The 21,830-nt window shown below is 39.9% G+C and overlaps 1 protein-coding gene across 4 annotated transcripts in view; it reads left to right on the top strand.

Moving 5' to 3' along the window:
• The window catches only part of tbc1d16 (TBC1 domain family, member 16), a 134,757-nt gene that overhangs the window by 102,295 nt on the left and 10,632 nt on the right, over window positions 1–21,830 (top strand). For all 4 annotated transcript variants that reach the window (XM_043714803.1, XM_043714802.1, XM_043714800.1 and 1 more), the window contains one exon: window positions 4,273–4,419. In XM_043714803.1, coding sequence (XP_043570738.1) covers window positions 4,273–4,419 — 147 coding nt within the window. The remainder of the gene's footprint in view (window positions 1–4,272; window positions 4,420–21,830) is intronic.

The following is a 21,830-nucleotide window of genomic DNA, read 5'->3' as shown; positions in this document are numbered from 1 at the left end:
TCTTGACCAGATGGGCCAATGGGCAGAGAAGTGGCAGATGGAGTTAATTCAGATAAATGTGAGGTGCTGCATTTTGGGAAACCAAATCTTAGCAGGACATATACACTTAATGGTATGGTCCGAGGGAATGTTGCTGAACAAAGAGACCTTGGAGTGCAGGTTCATAGCTCCTTGAAAGTGGAGTCGCAGGTAGACAGGATAGCGAAGATGATGTTTGGTATGTTTTCCTTTATTGGTCAGAGTATTGAGTACAGGAGTTGGGAGGTCATGTTGCGGCTGTACAGGACATTGGTTTAGGCCACTGTTGGAATATTGCGTCCAATTCTGGTCGTCTTCCTATCGGAAAGATGTTGTGAAACTTGAAAGGGTTCAGAAAAGATTTACAAGGATGTTGCCAGGGTTGGAGGATTTGAGCTATAGGGAGAGACTGAACAGGATGGGGCTGTTTTCCCTGGAGCGTCAGAGGTTGAAGGTTGACCTTCTAGAGGTTTACAAAATTATGAGGGGCATGGATAGGATAAATAGACAGTCTTTTCCCTGGGGTCGTAGAGTCTAGAGCTAGAGGGCATAGGTTTAGGGTGAGAGGGGAAAGATATGAAAGAGACCTAAGTGGCAGCTTTTTCACACAGAGGGTGGTACGTGTATGGAATGAGCTGTCAGAGGATGTGGTGGCTGCTGGTACAATTGCAACATTTAAAAGGCATTTGGATGGGAGGGGTTTGGAGGGATATGGGCCGGGTGCTGGCAGGTGGGGCTAGATTGGGTTGAGATATCTGGTTGGCATGGACGGGTTAGACCGAAAGGTCTGTTTCCATGCTGTATATCTCTATGACTGTATAAAGATGCTGTAAAATAGAGACAACTCTGACTGTTTGTACTATTTCGTACCAAATGGTATGTTTTCACGTTTTGAAATTAAAATGTTATTTTCTTTCCTGACAAATTCAATAATAGGCAATTATTCTCAAGCAGTTGGAATGACAGAATAACCATTGTAGTAAACGTTTCCAAGAGTTGTGCTACCATGCCCCATCTTGATTCACCAATCAGGACTTAAAAAGGAGGAACCAGCCATAAGAATTTGTTGACAAAACTTAGTCAATTGAGATGGTTGACTGAAGTGGCAAAATGAGGAGTTTAAATAGCAGTGGAGGAGTAGAAATATCAGTACGATCTGCATATGCTAGGGGCACTCTATTTCTCAGTCAGAATTTGTTAATAGTCTGATATGTTAATTGGATTCCCCAGTAATGAATATGAACAGTACGACAGGAAAAAAAATCACTTTGAATTGTGATTTGGAGATGCTGGTGTTGGGCTGGAGTGTACAAAGTTAAAAATCACACAACACCAAGGTCATCATCCCAACAGGTTTAATTGGAAGCACACTAGCTTTCGGAGTTATAACCTGGTGTTGTGGGATTTTTTACTTTGAATTGTAATATTGTTATTGAATGCAATATGAGGCACCTGTTTATTTCTCCCCTCCTGGTTAATATTCTGCACCATGCTTCAACTGTTACCAATTGTTTTCCCACCAGTGTCACCAGTCTTTGATAGTTTCTGCTTTATTTCCATTTCAAAAAAAGCAAAGGTTACACTTTTTCATCAGTATGTTGGATGCATTGAGTTTTAAATATTGCTTTTAAGAACAGTCAGAATTCTACATTCTCTGACAAGAATAACACCTGTCTTTGTTGTCTGGCCACAACACAACTTCGTGTGTCAAATTTTCTTCTTGTTTGCAGTATAAACATAAACACTTCCATGCAATTCTGGAGGAGCATGTGCATTTTATTCCAATATTGAATCTGCCACCGTAACAACACCAACTGTTTGTTTTCCTCCACAACCAAGTCTCAGACTTAGCCTGACTAGGGGAGGCACATCTCCTACCCAGCCCATGATGGAGTTTGCAGGCCAAACAATTATTTTTTTAATTCCAGGGAAGTCCAGATCAATCGGTATTAGTTTTTCTAATAGAAATAGTCAAGCTCAATCAAAGTTCATTTCAGTAGTTTTATGGCTACCAAATGATCATCTTTGCAGCATATATCTATTTAAAATATGTATAAAATGCAGGTTTAGCAGTTTGCAAAGAGCTTTATATGAACAAATCTTTCTAACAATTGAAAACCTTAATTTCGAGGAAACATTATTTCTTTTCCCCACCATTTTCCAACTTTTCAATTTCTATAATGTATATTAATCCTGTACTCATCCACCTGCTGCTGTCAACAGCCTGGAATTCTAGAGTGCCTTTAATGTAGAGCTGAAGGGTCAGTTTATGTTGGCTAGGGTAGGGGTAGAATAACACCAGTAGTGTGGTTTCAGTTCCTATTGGCTGAGAGTTCTTGGAACTCTATAGTGATATCAGTAACTCTCAGTCTGAGGGTGCTACGTGAAGGGAGAGATAATACAGTAGAATGTCCAAAAGAATTTCACAGAAGCATTATTTTGGCATGACCCTCATGAGTTATTAGTGAAAGGCAAAGTGGTACATTTTAATGAGTATCTTGAAGAATCCGAGCTGAATTTTTTACATCACTAGCTGCTGAGGCCCTTTTGATTGTGCAAAGAAATGGCTCTTAATATCCTTCAACCCTTGCTTTCTTATAAATGTAGATGTGGCAAAGTATAAAACTTTGTTTCTAGGTTCCCTTGTCTAGACCCCTCAATTACTCAGTACTTTTCTCTACCTAATATGTCCTATGCATAATTTAAGCACTCTTTCAAATGACAGTATAATCTCACCAGTTTTTTTTTAAAAGTCCTAGTTATTTGATTCTTTTTGATATTTGCATTACTTTGCACACCAAGTGAATCTGTACTGCTCCGTCTCTACTGTTTTAAGATCTTTCCTCAAGTTTTGGAGCCCAAATCTGAATGCAGTACTCTATCCGTTGCTCTATTTTGGTTTTATATAAATCGTTAATATAACTTATTATATTTGCTTTTATTCAAATTTCCTCTTCTACCTCCAGCTGATGACATTACGCAGTTGTAAACCCCTAAAGTTTCCAAATCCCTGAACTCTTGAATATCACCCAACATTCCAATTTGAAATATAATGTTTGAATTTAATATTTGAATTTAATTTCTCAATATTTGAATTTAATTTCCTATTTTTATGAGCATTTCATCATTGTACTTGTGGCTTTTATTCAGGTGTGACAGCTTGATGGTTAAATAGCCTCGTTTTCCACAAGGCTTATCAATTCCAGGTTTTCTCAATGCAATTATTTTGAAGTTTGGGTTTGAAATCATCCTTCCACAAATACTCCTTCACAACACTCGTGATTGTTGGCTGAAGAAGTAATAAGGCCTAGCAATTGTAACTGAATTCTTTACTGAACTTCTGGACAGTACTGTATCAGAATGTCATACCAACTCAACATACTAAAGAACAACTATGATTTTGAATGAACTTCAGCCAGGCAAAAATGTTGTTTCCAAATAGTTTTATAAAACATTTATACTTATAGTTCAATATTATAAAACAAATTCTACAACTTTACAAATGACATTTTGTTCAATGATTTTAATCTGCAATTTAACCAATGTTTTGCGACAGTGAAGGAAACTTTTATCTGACTAATGTACCAGTAGGATCCATGTAAATTTCATGTCTGTTCTCATCTGTGTTAGTTTTCGTTAGTTGACCTGTTCTTCACAATCATGAGTATTTCTCTTTGCTGCATTTGAACAAAATAATACTCTGCACCTTTTATGAATAACTATGTAAACTTGCTAATACTGTCTTTTTTTTGATGGTAGTTGTTATACTTACATTCCTTGCACAGAAATAAAGATTTGAAGTATACTCAATAACAACATAGTAAATTTCAGAGCTAGCCTGACTAGCAATGACTGGATTGTGTCTCAAGATGAATCTTTACATTCATGGATGAAACTTAAAAAGATCACGGCAGTTGATAAGTAAATTTGCATGAAAGCAAAGATGTTCATTCCTATGAGGAAGAGGAAGAAAAGTTTCTGCTGTATTTGTTTTAGGTGTGCATATGGCCTAAAATGATCCTCTCTCCAAACTTCAGTAGACTAAGGGCAAGTATTCTTCATAGGGAGATGTTTAGGATATTGTGACCATTGATTGTGAAGAAGTACAGCAAAATGTTGATATTATTTTAGTTATTGGTAAGTCAGAGAAATGGCTATCACCCTTGCAAATCTGATACTTACAATGGTGAATGATTAGAGTGTATCTGAGATTTCTGTCTGCTAATGAAGTCACTTTGTATATGTGTCTTGCAGACTGACTACTTTCACCTGTTTGTTTGTGTGGCCATTGTTGTGATTTATGGGGATGACGTGATTGAACAGCAGTTAGCAACAGACCAGATGCTCCTTCATTTCAGCAACCTGGCCATGCATATGAGTGGGGAAATTGTTTTAAGGAAGGTAGGAACCAGTTTTCTTTTTTAAAAAGAAGTGTTTTTGTTTATAAATTATGATTGAACATATATGTTTTTCCATTGAGTTTATCCCACTATTTAAATACCTCTTGATATAACTGAAGGTAGTGAAAAATTAAGGGGCCTATTAAGGGGTTGTTCAAATGTCTTGATACAGCTGTATTATTAATGCAATGATGGATTGTTTGTTTAGTTTCCTTTACAACATAAATTCCTTGCAACCTCCCCCTTCTGCACAAAGAAAACAAACAATATGAACAATACCTTATTGGTATGCCTTGTTCACTCGTGTAACCAGCATTCCACTGAATTCAACTTGTGACAGAATTAATTGCCTTAACTGTAAATGCATTCATGGATATTGGAGCAATACGGACAGAGTATTTTTGACATTATGCTAGAGCTCTTATTCTGTTCTTTTATCACTGTGTATAATGATAGTTAAGCAGAGTTGAGTCCCTTGCTTCATTTTTTTAAAAAATTATTTCATGTTCAAGATATTGTAAACAGAGCAGGATGCTTGAAAGTTACAGTTATTAAATTGCAATAATCACATTCTAGTAAATGTAAGTGCTGTAAGCCATCTGTGCAGATGCTTAATCTCATTTCATTTTGCTATGGTGTTCATAATGCATAGAAAGTGAAATTAAATGTGTTTAACAAATATATTCTTATTAAAAGCATTGTGAGTTACATCATCTGTTTATTTTATAAAATGAACAGGTTAAAGATATTAGTTTCATTTTACTTTGATTTAATTTTGAAGCATGTAGGATCAGCCAGTATTTTATTATATTTACACTGATTGTAACACTAAATTATTTTGTCCCTTTTACCCTGGTTTATGATATATTTAGCCAAATTCTCATCTGACTACCAAACTGTCCTAATTTTCAAATGTGTATCTTTTAAAGAGTGGAGTTCTTTATATTTATCCAAAAGTACAAATGAAATATGCACTACAAGCAATTGACTATGACCATCGTTTCTCAATACTGGAATCAATGGAATGTTTAGGCATCAATGAAATTTGCATATCAATGCACCCACTAGGTTCTTCCTCTCAAAATGGAAAAACAAGTCATTGAACATTATTTTGGTCAGTGAGTAGTGGGGCTAAGAGAGGAAAATCTAAAACAAGAAGCATATACACTTTTTTTAAAAAGTGGGCAAGTAATCAGGTGCTTAACTATATTGGTGATCTTAATATGTCTCATGCAGTAATATAGGAACAAGTTGATGCTCATATATATCATATATAGTACTTCCAAATTGCAACTGAATTATTAGAAATTATTGAGTAAAGACCAACAGACAATCTAGAGAAAGAATTGAATCTGAGAGTGTATTGATCAGAACTGTGCTTGGGCTGTGCTGGAACTTAAGCTTTGCTAGTGCCATTGCCAGCTGCCCACTGTGTGTGCTGGGAAAAAGCACACATTATTAGGAATAGGTCATTCAGTTCCTGAGCCTGTTCTGCTATTCTGAGCACAATTGACTAGGTTGCATCTACCTGACTTTGATCATTTCCTTTTGAGGCCCTTGCCTAACAAAGATTGACACCAGTCTTCTCAAATTTTCAAGCGACCAAGCTTGCATAGCCTTTTGGGAAGAGTTCCAGATTTTCCATATCCTACGTTTGCCTTATTTAGCACTTCTGATTTTGCTTCTGTGTGTCCCATCTCTGATTTGCAGAGTTTGTGCCCTTTTACTGGACTTCCCCTTCAGAAGTTGTTTCTGTACACTGAAGCTTAAAAAATAACTTCCATGTGAATAGTGTTATTACTCCCCATTTAAACATGGTCCTTTTGTGCTTGGACATATGGTACTCTTTTAAAAATAGCATGCATTATATATGGGGATTGCTTGTGATTACTTTGTTTTAACTGAATGAAAATCATAATTACAATATTCCAGTGACCACCTAGATTGACAAAGTGGTAGTGCCTATTCTTAAAATTCAATTAGAGCCTTTTAAGTAGGTATGTGTTTTAGAATGTGATTTAGCAGCCTGAGTTTTCCACTTTTGCTTGCCAGCCTTTGATTTGTTTTGCATTTATTTCAGTGAGTGGAAAATTACAGACTGCCAAGTGCAGCAACAGTAAAAACCTGAAGCCAATGTTTTTATAATTGCTGTATCTGTATATTATCTGCAATATTTATGTGGCAGTGTTGATTGGATGTGGTTATTTAGGTGGAATACACTGTTGTTAAAAGAACTTTTAAAAAGATTTTGTTTAACTGTTGGTGAATTAAGATTCACTTCAGCGCTGATTTAGCTGATCTAAATTATACTGCCTTCTGATTTCATTAGTCATCACTGTTGTCAAAACAAGTCCAACTGGCCTGCATTATTCTGAACTAAAATGGATTTGACAAGGGTGTATAAAGTTATGGAACTGCTGCCATCAGACTCTTTTTTTTTTGTTTTTATTTGTCCAAACATTAGTATACTCAATGTAAACCATGTATTGTATCAGAGTAAATTTTACTATATATCAGGTCCCTGACATTGAGAGGCAGCAGTGCTAACCACTCGGCCACCATGCCACCCAGTGACTCTTAAAATCCTGCCGTCGAAAATATCCTGTCTGAGTCCTTCATTTCTATCATAATAAAAAAGGAATTAAAATACAGCTTCACTTACTTTTACCTTAGCTTGAGATTAAAAACACGGCTAATTCTGTTGATTCAGATGCAAACCTCCCATTTTATGGGATTTGTTCAGATGTGTTTAGCAGCTTTTCAATTTAGCTACTAACTGGATGTTTAAACCTATACCAACCACAGTTGCTATTCTGCACAGTTTCTTAATTTGATTTGTTCTACTCAGAAGGCCTTTCCATGGATTACCATCTTGCTGTAGTGGAAAGGCTTGAGTATTTGTTTCATTGAAACTGAGAGCAATGCTATCTGGAGTTCTCAACTCCTGGCAGGGCCACTCGTAAAGCTATAGTGAGAGGGGAGCAACCATTCGGCAAGAGATGAAGGGGACAGGATTCAGAGATTTGGAAATTCCTAGCTTCAAACCTGGACATAGACAGGGCAGTTTGACGCAATCGTTTCTCTTTTGGAATAGGAACAGACGAGAGTCTTGGCAGCTTTCTTCACTACTGGGCAGTCCTCTTCAAGAACTGCCTCTTCAAGAACTCCTGCTCACCTTACACAGGGAAATGGCTTGAAAAAGGTTCCCTAAAGTTAGTCTCTTCCATCACCAAACCTGGCTGGAAAAGCACATCCAGTGGGCTTGTCTGCCTGCAGCCTGTAAGCTGAAGTTAAAACTCCATTTCAGAACCTGGATAATGAGCAAAACATCGTCCAAGACAAAAAGCTTTCCTTGTTGCCTGAGAACTCAACATTGATATCGCTGCTCCTTATGTGACTCAAAGAGCAGGCAGAGGGGAGCTGTGGAAGAAGCTGCTGGTTTCGTCTTCTGGAGAGGAAAACCCCAAGGGTCAACCCAGAATTGGATTTACTATCAAGAACTAATTAGTCAACCGGCTCTTGGAGATCGCCACTGTCATCAACGATTGCCGCATGACACACTATGTGCAACTTGCCAGGAACCGGCAGGCAATGGTTGTGAGTGCCTATGCTCCAACCTTTGATGCCATAGATAAGTCCAAAGCAAACTTTTATTCCACCCACTCTCCATACTCCCCAATATCCATAAGGAAGAAAATTTTATCACCCTTGGGATTTCAGTGCTAGTTGTTGGAAAGGATGCCCAACTCTGGAAAGGACTCATCAAAAAGGAAAGTGTTGGGAATTCCAACTCCAACAGAAGTCTCCTACTCACCAAACGTGTGGAACACCAGCTTGTCATCACCAACGCACTGTTCTGCCAAAAGACAAGTTCAGGTCCTTATTATCAAAGCAGTGACCAGTGCATGCAACTGCTGGACAGACTACAGTCTCATCCACTCCTGAATGTCCATCAAATGCCATCAGAAGCAGCTGAAGATGAAGAAACAGTTCCTAAGAAAGCTCAACACTGAGTAGCTTCAAAAGCCAAGCAAACTGGTGAACCTCCAAAAATGTCTTAATCAAAATTTCTCAAGAATTTGTTTTAATGGAATGGAGGAAATTTGGAAAGAGCTGAAGACCGCCATCATCTCATGCTATAAAGAAACCATTGACCAAAAGATCAAGAGCCACCAAGGCCACATCATCCAAGACCTCATTGATAAGAAGAAAGCTCTCCATGCCTGGCAAGATAACACCACCGGCAAGGCAAAGAGAACTCGGCAAACCGCAAAGGTGTCACAAAAAAGAATGAGAGAAATCAAGAACCAAAGGTGGACTGAAAAAACTAAGAAGCTGCAACTCCTCGCTGACAAGCACAATACCCAGGTTTTCTTTAGTATCATCAAGGCAAAATATGGACCAACACCTTTGGCTTCAAACTGGTGTGGAGTAAAAATGGAACCCTTTTGAAAAACAGAAAGCATTAGCCTCCAATTGAGAGAGCATTTCAAAGAATTTCTACATGGCAATCACCAACAAGGACGTCTTTGAGGAAATTCCCTAATCACCTAATGTTGAATTTGAGATTAGACATTATGAAAGTAAACCATGGGAGGACAGGGATTCTGGTGGAGATTTTCAAACTTGGAGGAACAGAGCTTACTCATCAGCTCCAACTGTTCCTGAAGATCTGAGACAAAGAAGAAATCCCTTCCAACCTCAAGGAAGTTGTCTTCAAGAAAGAGACAAATTCCGACTGGAGGCCTGTGACCAGTGGTATCTCACAAGGATCAGTGCTGGGTCCACAGCTTTTTGTCATTTATGTAAATTATTTGGATGTGAACATAGGAAGTATACTTAGACTGTGGGAACATCTGAAGAATCTCCCTACTTTCCCTATCAGGAAGATCATTGTCCAAATTATCGCTATGTGCCTTCTCCTTGTCTCAGAGGAAATCCATCCTGAAAGCCATTGTGGACTCCAACCAAACCGTAGACATGATTTTTACTGCTCAGCAACTGCAATAGAAATATCAGGGATAACACCAACCACTCTAACATGGCTTTCATCAGCATGGCTTTTGACCCAGTCAATCAGGAAGTTCTATGGAAGTACTATGGAAGACCCTGTCAAAAGCTGACTGACCAGTAAAATTTATCATCCTCAGTCTCTTTCATGGTAAGGTGTTGGTGATGGTCCTCACTGATGTTAAGATGACAGAACCTTTGAGGTCAATACAGGGGTCAAGCAGGGAAGTGTCAGTGTGCCCATTCTTTATCTTTGCCACCATTCTACTACTTGTCAAGAACAAGTTCCCAGTGGCATAGGCATTGTCACAGGATGGATGGAAAACTTTTCTACCTCAACTGATTGAAATCCAAGAAGAAAATGACGCCAATGTCACTTGTGGGACTTAAGGATTCAGTGAAAATATCATCTCTGCTGTCTTGGAAGAGAATCTTCAAACCTCACTTGATAGCTTCACAAAAGCATACTGAAGAATTGGTCTCAGCCTCGATCTCAGGATTAATTTTCTGACTGGAGGCCTGTGATCAGTGGTATCTCACAAGGATCAGTGCTGGGTCCACAGCTTTTTGTCATTTATATAAATGATTTGGATGTTAACATAGGAAGTATACTTAGTAAGTTTGTGGATGACTCAAAAATTGGAGGTGTAGTGGACAGTGAAGAAGTACAGTGTGATATTGATCAGATGGGTCAGTGAGCCAAGGGGTGGCAGATGGAGTTTAATTAGATAAATGTGAGGTGCTGCATTTTTGAAAGGCAAATCAGGGCAGGACTTGCACACTTAATGGTAGGGTCCTGGGGAGTGTTGCTGAACAAAGAGATCTTGGAATGCAGGTTCATAGTTCCTTGAAATTGTGAGTCTCATGTAGATAGGATAGTGGAGAAGGCGTTTAGTATGCTTTCCTCTGTTGGTAGAATTGAGTATAGAAGTTGGGAGGTCATGTTGCGGCTGTACAAGACATTGGTTAGGCCACTTTGGAATATTGTGTGCAAATCTGGTCTCCCTCCTATTGGAAGGGTTCAGAAACGAGTTAAGGATGTTGCCAGGGTTTGGGGATTTGAGCTATAAGGAGCAGCTGAACAGGCTGGGGCTGTTTTCCCTGCAGCGTCAGAGGCTGAAGGGTGACCTTATAGAGGTTTACAAAATTTATCCTATGGATAGGATAAATAGACAAAGTCTTTTCCCTGGGATCAGGGAGTCCAAAACTAGAGGGCATAGGTTTAGGGTGAGAGGGGAAAGATATAAAAGTGACCTAAGGGGCAACCTTGTCACGCAGAGGGTGGTACATGTATGGAATGAGCTGCCAGAGGATGTGGTGGAGACTGGTACAATTGCAACATTTAAGAGGCATTTGGTTAGGTATATGAATAGGAAGGGTTTGGAGGGATATGGCCGGGTACTAGCAAGTGGGACTAGATTGAGTTGGGATATCTGGGCTGCGTGGACAGGTTGGACCGAAGGGTCTGTTTCCATGCTGTACATCTCTATGACTCTATAGTAGAGGCTGGTACAATTAGAGCATTTAAAAGGCATCTGGATGGGTATATGAATAGGAAGGCTTTGGAGGGGCATCGACCAAGTGCTGGTAAATGGGACTAGATCAATTAAGTATATCTGGTCGGCATGGACGAGTTGGACTGATGGGTCTGTTTCTGTGCTGTACATCTTTTTGACTCTACTCTGTGACTCAAATCCTTTACCAACCCATTCTCCATTAAGTTCAATGAAGAAATCCTCCCAAATGCAGAGCATTTCCCTTACCCGGAAGGGTACCCCTCATTTTAAAGCAGGCATCGACACAGAGATTCATCATTGCATCCAATCTGTGAGCATTGTCTTTGGATACCTAAGGATGAGAGTCTTTGACCATGCTATCTGTGCTGATACCAGGATTCTTGTGTAGAAGACAGTCATCCTTCCAACTCTTCTATATGGATCTGAAATTCAGACTGTATCTTAATGATGCTTCAAGGCCTTGAGAAGTACCAACAACACCTATTTGAGACAAATTGTCCATCAGTTGAGAAGGACAGGCATACTAACTTCAACATCTTTGAAACAGTTAATATCACCAACATTGAGGCCATGATCTTTCAAAACCAACTCTGTGGCTCGACAATGTTGCAGAGATGCCTGGGATTCTGATTGCCAAAGCAATTCTTCTTTGCCCAGCTCAAGGAAGGCATCCTAATGAAAGGAGGACAAAGGAAGTATTTCAGACTCCCTGAAGTCTTCCCTCAAGAAATGTAGCATAGATGTCAATGTATGGCGACCCTAATTTAGAAGAAGCTGACTTGGAGGGATACAATTCTTTGAAAATACCCACCAGCTAGAGGAATTATGGAAAAGGAACCAGAGAAAGGAATGCCAACAATCTCAAGTCTAAGGACCACTTCCACCACCCAAAAATATCAAACAAATGTGTGGTTAAAGTTGCATCTCCAGGATAAGGAGGAATTTCTTCAACCAGAAGACACTGAATTTGTATAATCGCTGCCATAAATGGCTATGGAGGCCAAGTCATTGAGTACCTTTAAGACCGACTGGGTTCTTGGTTTGTGAGGATGTCAAAGGTGACAGAGAGAAGGCAGGAGAATGGGGTAGAGGAAACAACGAAAATCGAATGGCATAGCAGACTTGTTGGGCCAAATGACCTAATTCTGCTCCTATATCTTAAGGCATTATGGTCTCTGTGGAGGCCTGTGACCAGTGGAGTGCCACAAGGATCGGTGCTGAGTCTACTAATTTTCATTGTTTATGTAAATGATTTGGATGTGAGCATAAGAAGTATAGTTAGTAAGTTTGCTGATGACGCCAAGATTGAAGGTGGAATGGACAGCGAAGGAGGTTACCTCAGATTACAATGGGATCTTGGTTAGATGGGCCATTGGTCTGAGAAATGGCAGATGGAGTTTAATTTAGATAAATGTGAGGTGTTGCATTTTGGGAAAGCAAATCTTAGTAGGACTTATACACTTAATGGTAAGGTCCTAGGGAGTGTTGCTAAACAAAGAGACCTTGGAGTGCAGGTTCATTGTTCCTTGAAAGTAGAGTCGCAAGTAGATAGGATAGTGAAGAAGGCGTTTGGTATGCTTTCCTTTATTGGTCAGAGTATTGAGTACAGGAGTTGGGAGGTCATGTTGCGGCTGTACAGAACATTTGGTTAGGCTACTTTTGGAATATTGCATGCAATTCTGGTCACCTTCCTATTAGAAAGATGTTGTGAAAAATGAAAGGGTTGAGAAAAGATTCACACAGATGTTGCCAGGGTTGGAGGATTTGAGCTACAGGGAGAGGTTGAAGAGGTTGGGGCTGTTTTCCCTGGAGCGTCAGAGGCTGAGGGGATGATCTGGTAGAGGTTTATAAAATTATGAGGGGCATGGATAGGGTAAGTAGACAAGGTATTTTCCCTGGGGTGAGGGAGTCGAGAACTAGAGGACTTAAGTTTAGGGTGAGACAGGAAAGATATAAAAGAGACCTAAGGGGCAGCTTTTTCGTGCAGAGGGTGGTGTTTGTGTGGAATGAGCTGCCAGAGGAAGTGGTGGAGGCTAGTATACTTCCAGCATTTAAAAGACATCTGGATGGGTATATGAGTAGGAAGGGTTTGGAGGGATATGGGCCGGGTGCTGGCACGTTGAACTAGATTAGGTTGGGATATCTGGTTGGAATGGATGGGTTGAACCAAAGGGTCTGTTTTTGTGCAGTACATCTCTATGACTCTAGGAACAGATTCATCAGCCATGCAAGGACCCACAGAACGCATGACCGGTGACATGGAATTTCGTAGGTGGACAATCATACTAGTCAACGAGCGATTGCTGGTGATGACTTTGAAGGCTTTGTGAAAGCAGTTGGCAAAGGGTAGACACGTGATGCTTGTGTGTAGCAAGAAACAAATAGAACTGCCATTTTCTTGTCCGAAATGATTGTTATGTTTTTGCAGGCGTTATTGAACTTATTGCTACAGTTGATTTATTCTTTTATTGTTTAATTATATTTGCCTGTTAAAGCCTAAGTCAAAGTCTGCATTTACCAGCAAAAACTGCTAGACATGCTTGGCTGATTAGGAAGCATCTGTGAAGAGAGAAACGGTTAATGTTTTGGGTCAGTAAACTTTCATTCTAGCCGAGTAGAGTGCCTGCTGTCTTCCAAAGCAGAGGAATAAAATCTGAATGAAAGTGATAAAAACAATCAGATGAAATTAAAATGAAGGTGGTTTTCTGTATTTAGAGAATTGTATAAATATTTGGATGTCTGTGCTTAAAGCACTCTCTGGGATAGAGGATGATATAGGCATAGCTGCAAGATGGATCTGCACGGTCATCACAAACTTTATGTAAACTGGGCAGTTGCCAAGAGCAGCAGATTTCAGCAAAACAAATGAAGCAATTATTCATGAAACTATACAAGTAAACAAAAATGCTTCAGCAGTGGAATGGAAAGTCTAGACCTATTGATATACTCCAGGTTTCTATGTATTTACATCTCATAATATTGTGCAATTTAATATTATATTCCTCATTCTGTTAATGCAACAGTTTTATGATTTGTACATCAGACTGCAGCTGGTAAAAAATATCAATTAACAAAATTTAAAGTAACCTACTGAATTGCAATGATTGTGCAAATTGTGCATTAAATCAGTTTTTATTAGAGCAATACATATTTATTACATCGAGTCTTGACATGTTATAATACATATTTCTTCCAATACATAACCTGTGAAAATTGTAGAACAGTAGGAGTGTACAAACATTATTATAATCTCCTCCTCTTTCTTGTAAAATAAATTATAAATAATGTAGTTGCAAGTGCAGAAATATTATTCAGACTACTGCACTGTATTATCAAGACTGGAAGGGAAAGAAAATTGAAAGTTTGTCAAAGGCACCTCATACACTTGTTCTGGTCCTGTAGAACTGAGATACTGAATACAAATAATGTATTGAAAGCACTGGATTTTATAATATGTGTATATACAAAGAGATTTCTATTACACTTATCCCAATGAAAAGTAATAGTAGTTACAGGAAGAGCATTTTATTATGCATTTTGGATCCAAACATCAACATCAAGCATTTTCAGGTCAAAACTTGCACATTTATTTTTATGGTGATTAAAAGCTTAATCAATTAGTTAAGAGTTGCTCCAGTAGTTTGGCAGAGAGATTTGGGATGGAAATTCTAGAGTTTGGAGTCTCGCCACCTAACATTATAGTGTCAGTGTAAGAAAGAATGTTGAGTGCATACAAGGACAGAGTTGCAGGAACATTGAATTTTAAGGGGATGGAGTTTGGTACTGGAAAAGATATAAGGTTCAAGACATTGGAGGAATTTGAGAGCTTTAATTTTGAGCCTTTAATGAGCCAGGTTCCAATTTAGGCTCATGAACATGGGTGATGGTGAGCAGAGATTATTTGGGTTAGAATATGGCCGGAAGAGTAATGGGCGAACCAAATTCATGGAGGCTGGACAATGGCAAGTTGGCCAATTACTTTTACAGTAGTTGAATCTGAAAGTAACTGAAGGATCAGATGAGAAGAGGGGTAATATTTCTGAGGTCAATTGTAACTGAGTGGTCTTTGTGAATGAGCAGATACAAGGTTGAAAGCATAATTCTGTCAAATAGGTTGGTGAGGTTGCAAATGGAATGGAATGAATGATGAGGGAATGGAGTTTGTGGCAGGATTCAAAATAATGTTCTTTGAGTTTTGAGAAGATTTGTAGCTCAGGTTGAGGTTTTGGATGTAGGTTTGCTTGCTGAACTTAAAGGTTGATTTCCAGACCTACTGGTTTCGTCACCCTACGAGGTAACATCTTCAGTGGGCCTCAGGCATATGAGGAATACGGATGAGGAAGGACACCACTTCGACTGGGACAACGCATCCATCTGAGGACAAGCCAAACAAAGACACACACGAGAATTCCTAGAAGCATGGCATTCCAACCGGAACTCTCTCAACACACACATCAAGTTAGACCCATCTAACACTCCTGAGAAAAGGAACTGGAAGTCACTTCACCACAGGAAATAACATCACCACAGGAAATGACATCACCAACCCAAAGAAACCCAAACATAGAAAGCAGGAATTTTCAGCAGCGCTTTGCCTGAGGCCCACTGAAGATGTTACGGCGTAGGGTGGCGAAACGTCTGAAAGTGAGCTTTCAAGCTCAGTGGCAAACCTACATCCAAAACGTTCTTAGTTTATAACAAGAGAAACTTTTGACTAATCTCTGATTAGATGTTGAGCAAGCAAATTAGCACAGCAGAGGCGGCAGAGAAGCCAAGAGCAGTGGAATAAGATTAAGTTAGATGTCCTAACAGTACATGTGGAACCTTTTGGTTGCTGAGGACAGTTAGCAAACTATACCTCAAATGTAGTAATCTCTGATGTGTTCAGTGACTTGTGCAAGTGAATATAGAAATAGTAGGTGAGTGTGTGACTGGGAAGGAGGTGCAGAAGGGAAAACTTTAAATTCTTGAGAAGATGGCACCTGTACAAGCCAGATGGGTTGTACCTGAACAAAGCTGGGACTGAGTTCTTTATGGGATATTTTGCCAATACTGTTGGGAGGACTTCAAACTAACTTAGGAGTATGGGACCCGAGAGAGAGAATAGTAGAGGAAAATTCCAGGGTTTACAAAGTACTTGCGGATATAGCTGGCCCAAACATAGAGAATAGCAAGTTGATAGGTAACGCCAGAGTAAGAGAGAAAGAAATGAAGTCCAGAACAGAGTTAACATGCATGTATGTAAATGCACAACGTGTAGTAAATTATTTTGGGGAGTTATAGATGCAAATTGCCATGAGGAAATATGATGTTGCGGCGATGAGAGACCTGGTTCAAGGAAAAACAAGACTGATTGATTGTTATATAGTCCTGGGTATAAACATTTCCTTCAGAAAGCGAAGGAAAGGAGAGGGGTAGCAGTATGGGTAAAGCAGAATATTATAGAGCTCAAGAATTAGGATGTCTAGTGGAAATGATGTAGTTGAACAAATATGCAGAACAATTAGAGAAAAATATCAACATTGTAGAGTTGTTTTAATGGAGAGATCAACTGGGATACTGACAACCTAAGGGGCAAGTGTTCCTGTATGGTGTTTAGGATGGCTTCTGACAGCAGTATGTGTCCAGTCCACCAAAAAGGATGCATTGTTGGACCCACCCCTTGGAAATATGCTGGCCAAGTGGAACAGGTGTTAGTGGAAGAACATTTACGAGACCATGATCAATGTACATAATGTTCAGGTTGATGGTGAAGGAAGTCAAGCAACAATCCAGAGCAAGAAAAATCAATTGGTGGACAGCTGAATTCAATGGGATAAGCACAGAGCTGAGCAGGATTGACAGACAATAAATTGGAGAAAGAAACATTAACTGAACAATGGGCTATCTTCAAAGAGGCTACAGTTGAGGTATATTCCTTCAAATGGGAAAGATTGATCAAACTAATCCAGAGATCCCTGGTTGACATTGGGGGGGGAAAAAGTGTTATTTGACAGGTGTAAGGCAGAAAATACAATTAGAATCTAAAGGAATACCAGAGGTTTAGAGGGGAGGTAAAAAAGCAAAAAAGAGAAGCAAAGAGAATTATGAGCCAACATAAGGAGAACCCTAAAGTATTCGATAGGCACGTAAATGGTAGAAGAGTGGCTCAAGGAGAGTAGAGCCAATTAGTCATCAAAAAGGGGAATTATACATGAAGCCCAGGGACTGACTGAGGTGTTAGACTAAAAATATTCATTTATTTGTACGAAAGACAAGAATGCTGCTTAGGCCATGATGATAGGAGAAAATTGTGTCACTAGAAGGGTTCAAAATTAATAAGGAAGAAGTCTTGGATAGACAATTGATACTTAAAGTTGAAAGGCACCAGGTCTGGAAGAGATGCATCCAAGGATTTTGAAGGAAGATGAGGGTAGAAATTGCAGAGGCAAGAAATGAGAGGAGAAAAACCGTAAGGTCTGAAATGGCAAGAGGAAGACAAAAGTAATATGCTTTGGTGTAGGTCAATAGCCAAGATATGTGGACCAAAATAAGCTCCTAATATTAGTTAATATTGGGGATGGATGCATAATAAAGGCTCATTTACATCAAAATGTATTGCTGCCTGAGTAAAAAAATGTTCAATCTTTCCTTTGTCTGGCCTCTTAGCTTAAAAGTTCTAGCATTTGATAATCTCTTTTTTTCTTTTAAAATAAAAATCTAGCAAACTCAGTTTGACATAGGATCATGTGCAATTATTGGATAAGAAAGTTTTTCTTATTTTCTATAAATCTAATTTAGTTTGCAGCTTGTAGCTGGCATTAAACTAGAATGTGCATGTTAAACCACCTGATGAAGGAGCAGCACTTGGAAATCTGTTGGACTATAACCTGATGTTGTGATTTTTTTTTTAACTTTATCCACCCTAGTCCAACACCAGCACCTCCAAATCATGTTAAATTCTCTAGTTGCCAACTTTAAGCAGCGTTCCTTGAACCAACTGAAACTAAACCCTCATTAGGTGTGTTAGTCTTAGGAGCATATAAAACTAGTTAACTAATTTAGACTTTACACTTGTGTGACCTACAGGAGAATGCCAGAGTTAGGTGATTCAGGGAGTTCAGTGGAGGAAGGGAAATTGGTATTCTTTTGCTTTTGCTAAAACCTTTCTGGCCTTCAGGAATTCATCTTTAGTCAACAACAGGAGAAGAAGTTGGTTAATTGGTGACTACCTTAAGTGAGTAAAATTCATTTCCTTCCTAAAGTTCAGAATAGTACAGCAGCTGGTGGTAAGGTTAATAGTACATAATTATTATTTATAATTTATAGTTCTATGTTGCAACTCATTAAAAGTGACAGGTCAAATGATGTATCATAGTTACAGCATGTAGGAGTTCCTGGATGCCACTTGGGCCAGAGCAAACATATCTGTAGCAAGTGTTTGAAGTTCTACTAGTTACAGTTCAGACTTTGAGTGCAAGAGACACTGCAGCGCATCAGAGAGGGGGAATGTGGATTTTTACTTTTACTTAATGATATCTCTTACAGTTGAATTGTCTGATTTTGGTTATTGTTCAGAGACAGGAAAATGAGGCAGTAAGGAGATGCATGGAGCAGGAACATAGAATCCTCAACTTTGCAATTGTCTGAGCTTGTTTCAAATTGTTTGGATGAGAATGAAAACCTCCGTGAGATTGAGCTTACTGACTATGGTACCGTGGAAGCCATTCAAGAGGCTGGAATAAGAAGTAGTGTTGTGGTAGTATGGGATAATAGAATGGATGAAGTTAATCATTTTCTCTAAAGCAAAAAAATGGCAGTCTCGAAGACTGTGTTGTTTGTCCAGTGCTAGGGTTCTGGGCATCTGCTTAGGACTGGAGTGGGAGAGGGTGGATCTAGTCATTGATGAGACCCATGTAGATACCAATGCCATAGTCAGGACAAGGAAGCAAAGTGTGCAGTGTCAGTATGAAGGGCGAGATGCCAAATTAAGGAGCAGAACTTCTGCATTGTAACCTGAGCTTGTGCAAATTGGCACAGAGCAAGTCAAACTTCAGGAATGAAGAAGGGCCTGTGCCCGAAACGTCGAATCTCCTGTTCCCTGGATGCTGCCTGACCTGCTGTGCTGTTCCAGCAATAAAGTTTCAACTTTGATCTCCAGCATCTGCAGACCTCACTTTCTCCTGGATAGGAAGTTTCCAACTAAGCAATGCTGGGACTTGTGCTAACTGCATAACTAGGGACATAAAGAATTTTGGCCTAAATAGTGAAGATGAGTGATCAAATTTTTGGAAAATGTCTCCATCAAAGAGTAGGGGCCATAAGAGAAAATTATTAACATGGGAAATGATAAACAGATTGAGATAGGGAGGGATGGAGAGTATAAATCTTAAGTGTTGACCAACAGATAAAATAAAGCAAATGTATAAAGAGAATAAAAAGATAAAACTCAAGACTCTACATCTGTATTCACATAGCATTTAAAACAAAACAGATGAACTGAAAATAAACTGAATAAGCATAATCTGGAGGCATTACAGATTCATGGCTGAGGATGACATTGGTTCGCATCAGAGAGCGGCAGGAGCTGGGCGGAAGTGAAGGCAGAGTGCAAAGCCGGTCGGGAAGGTAAGTGATTGTTATTTGAGTGGGTGTGTTCTAGACCCCAGGTCCTACAAAGTAGGGCCTCCCTCCCTCCTCTAACCTAAATTAAAAGTCCACAGACTTGCCCCAAAAAGAGGGTCCAAGGAAGTTCCTGTGGATTGAAGAGTGAGGCTTTAGCTCAGGAGTCTTTGACAAGGAGGTTGAGTGAAGTGATTACACCACAGTTGAAGAGAGTGAAGACATGACTGCCAAGCTGGTTCAGTGTGCTACATGCTTGATATGGGAGGTCAATGACTCTGGTATGTCTGGCTCGTATAAGTGTGGAAAGTGTGTGCACGTTCATCTACTGACGGAGCATATTGCAGCACTGATGAAAGAACTCGAGGACCTTATGCTCATCCAAGAGAACAAGATCTTTCTGGACAAGACCTTTTATTACACCAATCGTACCAGAAGAGAGCAGACAATGAGGAAGGCAGAGAGGAGACAGGTGCACGAGACCCCGGGGGAAGTACCTGTCAGAAACAAGTTGAATCTTTTGGAAACAGAGGCAGATGATACTGCCAGTCCGCAAGGTGGCCAGGTCTGTCAATCAAACGTTGGCGTGGAGACAGAGCGGAAGATTCGGACATTGCACAGAGCCGTGGTAATAGGGGACTCCATAGTGAGAGGAACTGACGGGATTTAAGGATGATGTGTTGCCTTCCTGGTGCCAGGGTTAAAGACATCACAGACAGAGTGCAGGAAATCCTCAAAGACGAAAGTGAAGAGCCAGAGGTGGTGGTACATGTCGGCACAAATGATGTCGGGAAGAAGAGGAGGAACATACTACAGCGGGACTTCGGAGAACTAGGAAGAAGGCTGAAAAGCCGGACGTCCAAGGTGGTTATCTCTGGTTTGCTTCCAGTTCCTCAGGCTGGTGAGGCCAGAAACAGGGAGATAATGGACTTGAACATGTGGCTGGGGAACTGGTGCAGGAAGCAAGGATTTAAATTCTTGGATCACTCTCTTGTAGCATAAATTCTACAAGAGAGACGGTTTACACCTTAATAGGTTAGGGACCAGCATTCTGGCAAGCAGGTTTGCTATTGCAACACAGCTACGTTTAAACTCAGTAGCAGGGAGGGAGGGGACAAACTGGATGTTTAAGAAGGAAATTGGAGGGAAAATTAGAACAAGGGAAGTCAAGAAAGACAACTGTATCAATGAGGCAGAAAACTCAGAAAGGAATCATGCTGTAAGGTTGAGGGAAATAGGAGTTGATGGGAAGGATGAGGGCAGTAACAAATTAATAACACTATACATGAATGCACAAGTATTAGAAATAAGATGGATGAGCTTGAGGTTCTTTTGGAAATTGGCAGATATGATATTGTGGGGATAACTGAGATGTGGCTTCAAGTGGACAGGGCCTGGGAAATGAATATTCAAGGCTACACGTGCTAGCATAAGGACAGACTGACGGGCAGAGGGGGTGGGGTGGCCATGTTGGTAAGGGATGATATTCAGTCCCTTGCACGGGGGGGACCTAGAATCAGGGGATGTAGAGTCAGTGTGGATAGAGCTGCAAAATACGAAGGGTAAAAAGACCCTTTTGGGAGTTATCTACAGGCCCCCAAACAGTAGTCTGGATGTTGGAAGTAAGTTAAATCAGGAGCTGAAATCGGCCTGTCGCAAAGATGTTACTATAGTTATTATGGGGGATTTCAACATGCAGGTAAACTGGGAGAATCAGGATGGTATTGGACCTCAAGAAAGAGACTTTGTGGAGTGCCTCCAAGATTGATTCTTAGAACAGCTGGTGCTGAAGCCTACCAGGGAGAAGGCAATCCTGGATCTGGTATTGTACAACGAACCAGAATTGGTAAGGGACCTCGAAGTGAAGGTGCCATTGGGAAGTAGTGACCATAATACAATAAGCTTCAATCTGCAATTTGAGAGGGAGAGGGTACAATCGGAAGTGACAATATTTCTGTTGAATAAAGGGAACTATGGAGCTATGAGGGAGGAGCAAGCCAAAGTTCAATGGTGCAATACCTTAGTAGAGATGACAGTGGAGGAACAATGGCGGATATTTCTGTGTATAATGCAGAAGTTGCAGGATCAGTTCATTCCAAAAAGGAAGAAAGATCCTAGGAGGAGGTATGGGTGGCCGTGGCTGACGAGGGAAGTTAAGAAACATATAAAGTTAAAAGAGAAAAAGTATAACATAGCAAAGATGAGTGAAAATGGAGGACTGGGAAGCTTTTAAAGAACAACAGAGGATGACTAAGAAGGAAATATGCAGAGAAAAAATGAGGTA

This window comes from Chiloscyllium plagiosum, chromosome 24, assembly GCF_004010195.1.
Source record: "Chiloscyllium plagiosum isolate BGI_BamShark_2017 chromosome 24, ASM401019v2, whole genome shotgun sequence".
Classification (NCBI taxonomy): Eukaryota; Metazoa; Chordata; class Chondrichthyes; order Orectolobiformes; family Hemiscylliidae; genus Chiloscyllium; species Chiloscyllium plagiosum.
This window is presented reverse-complemented; position numbering and strand designations above follow the sequence as displayed.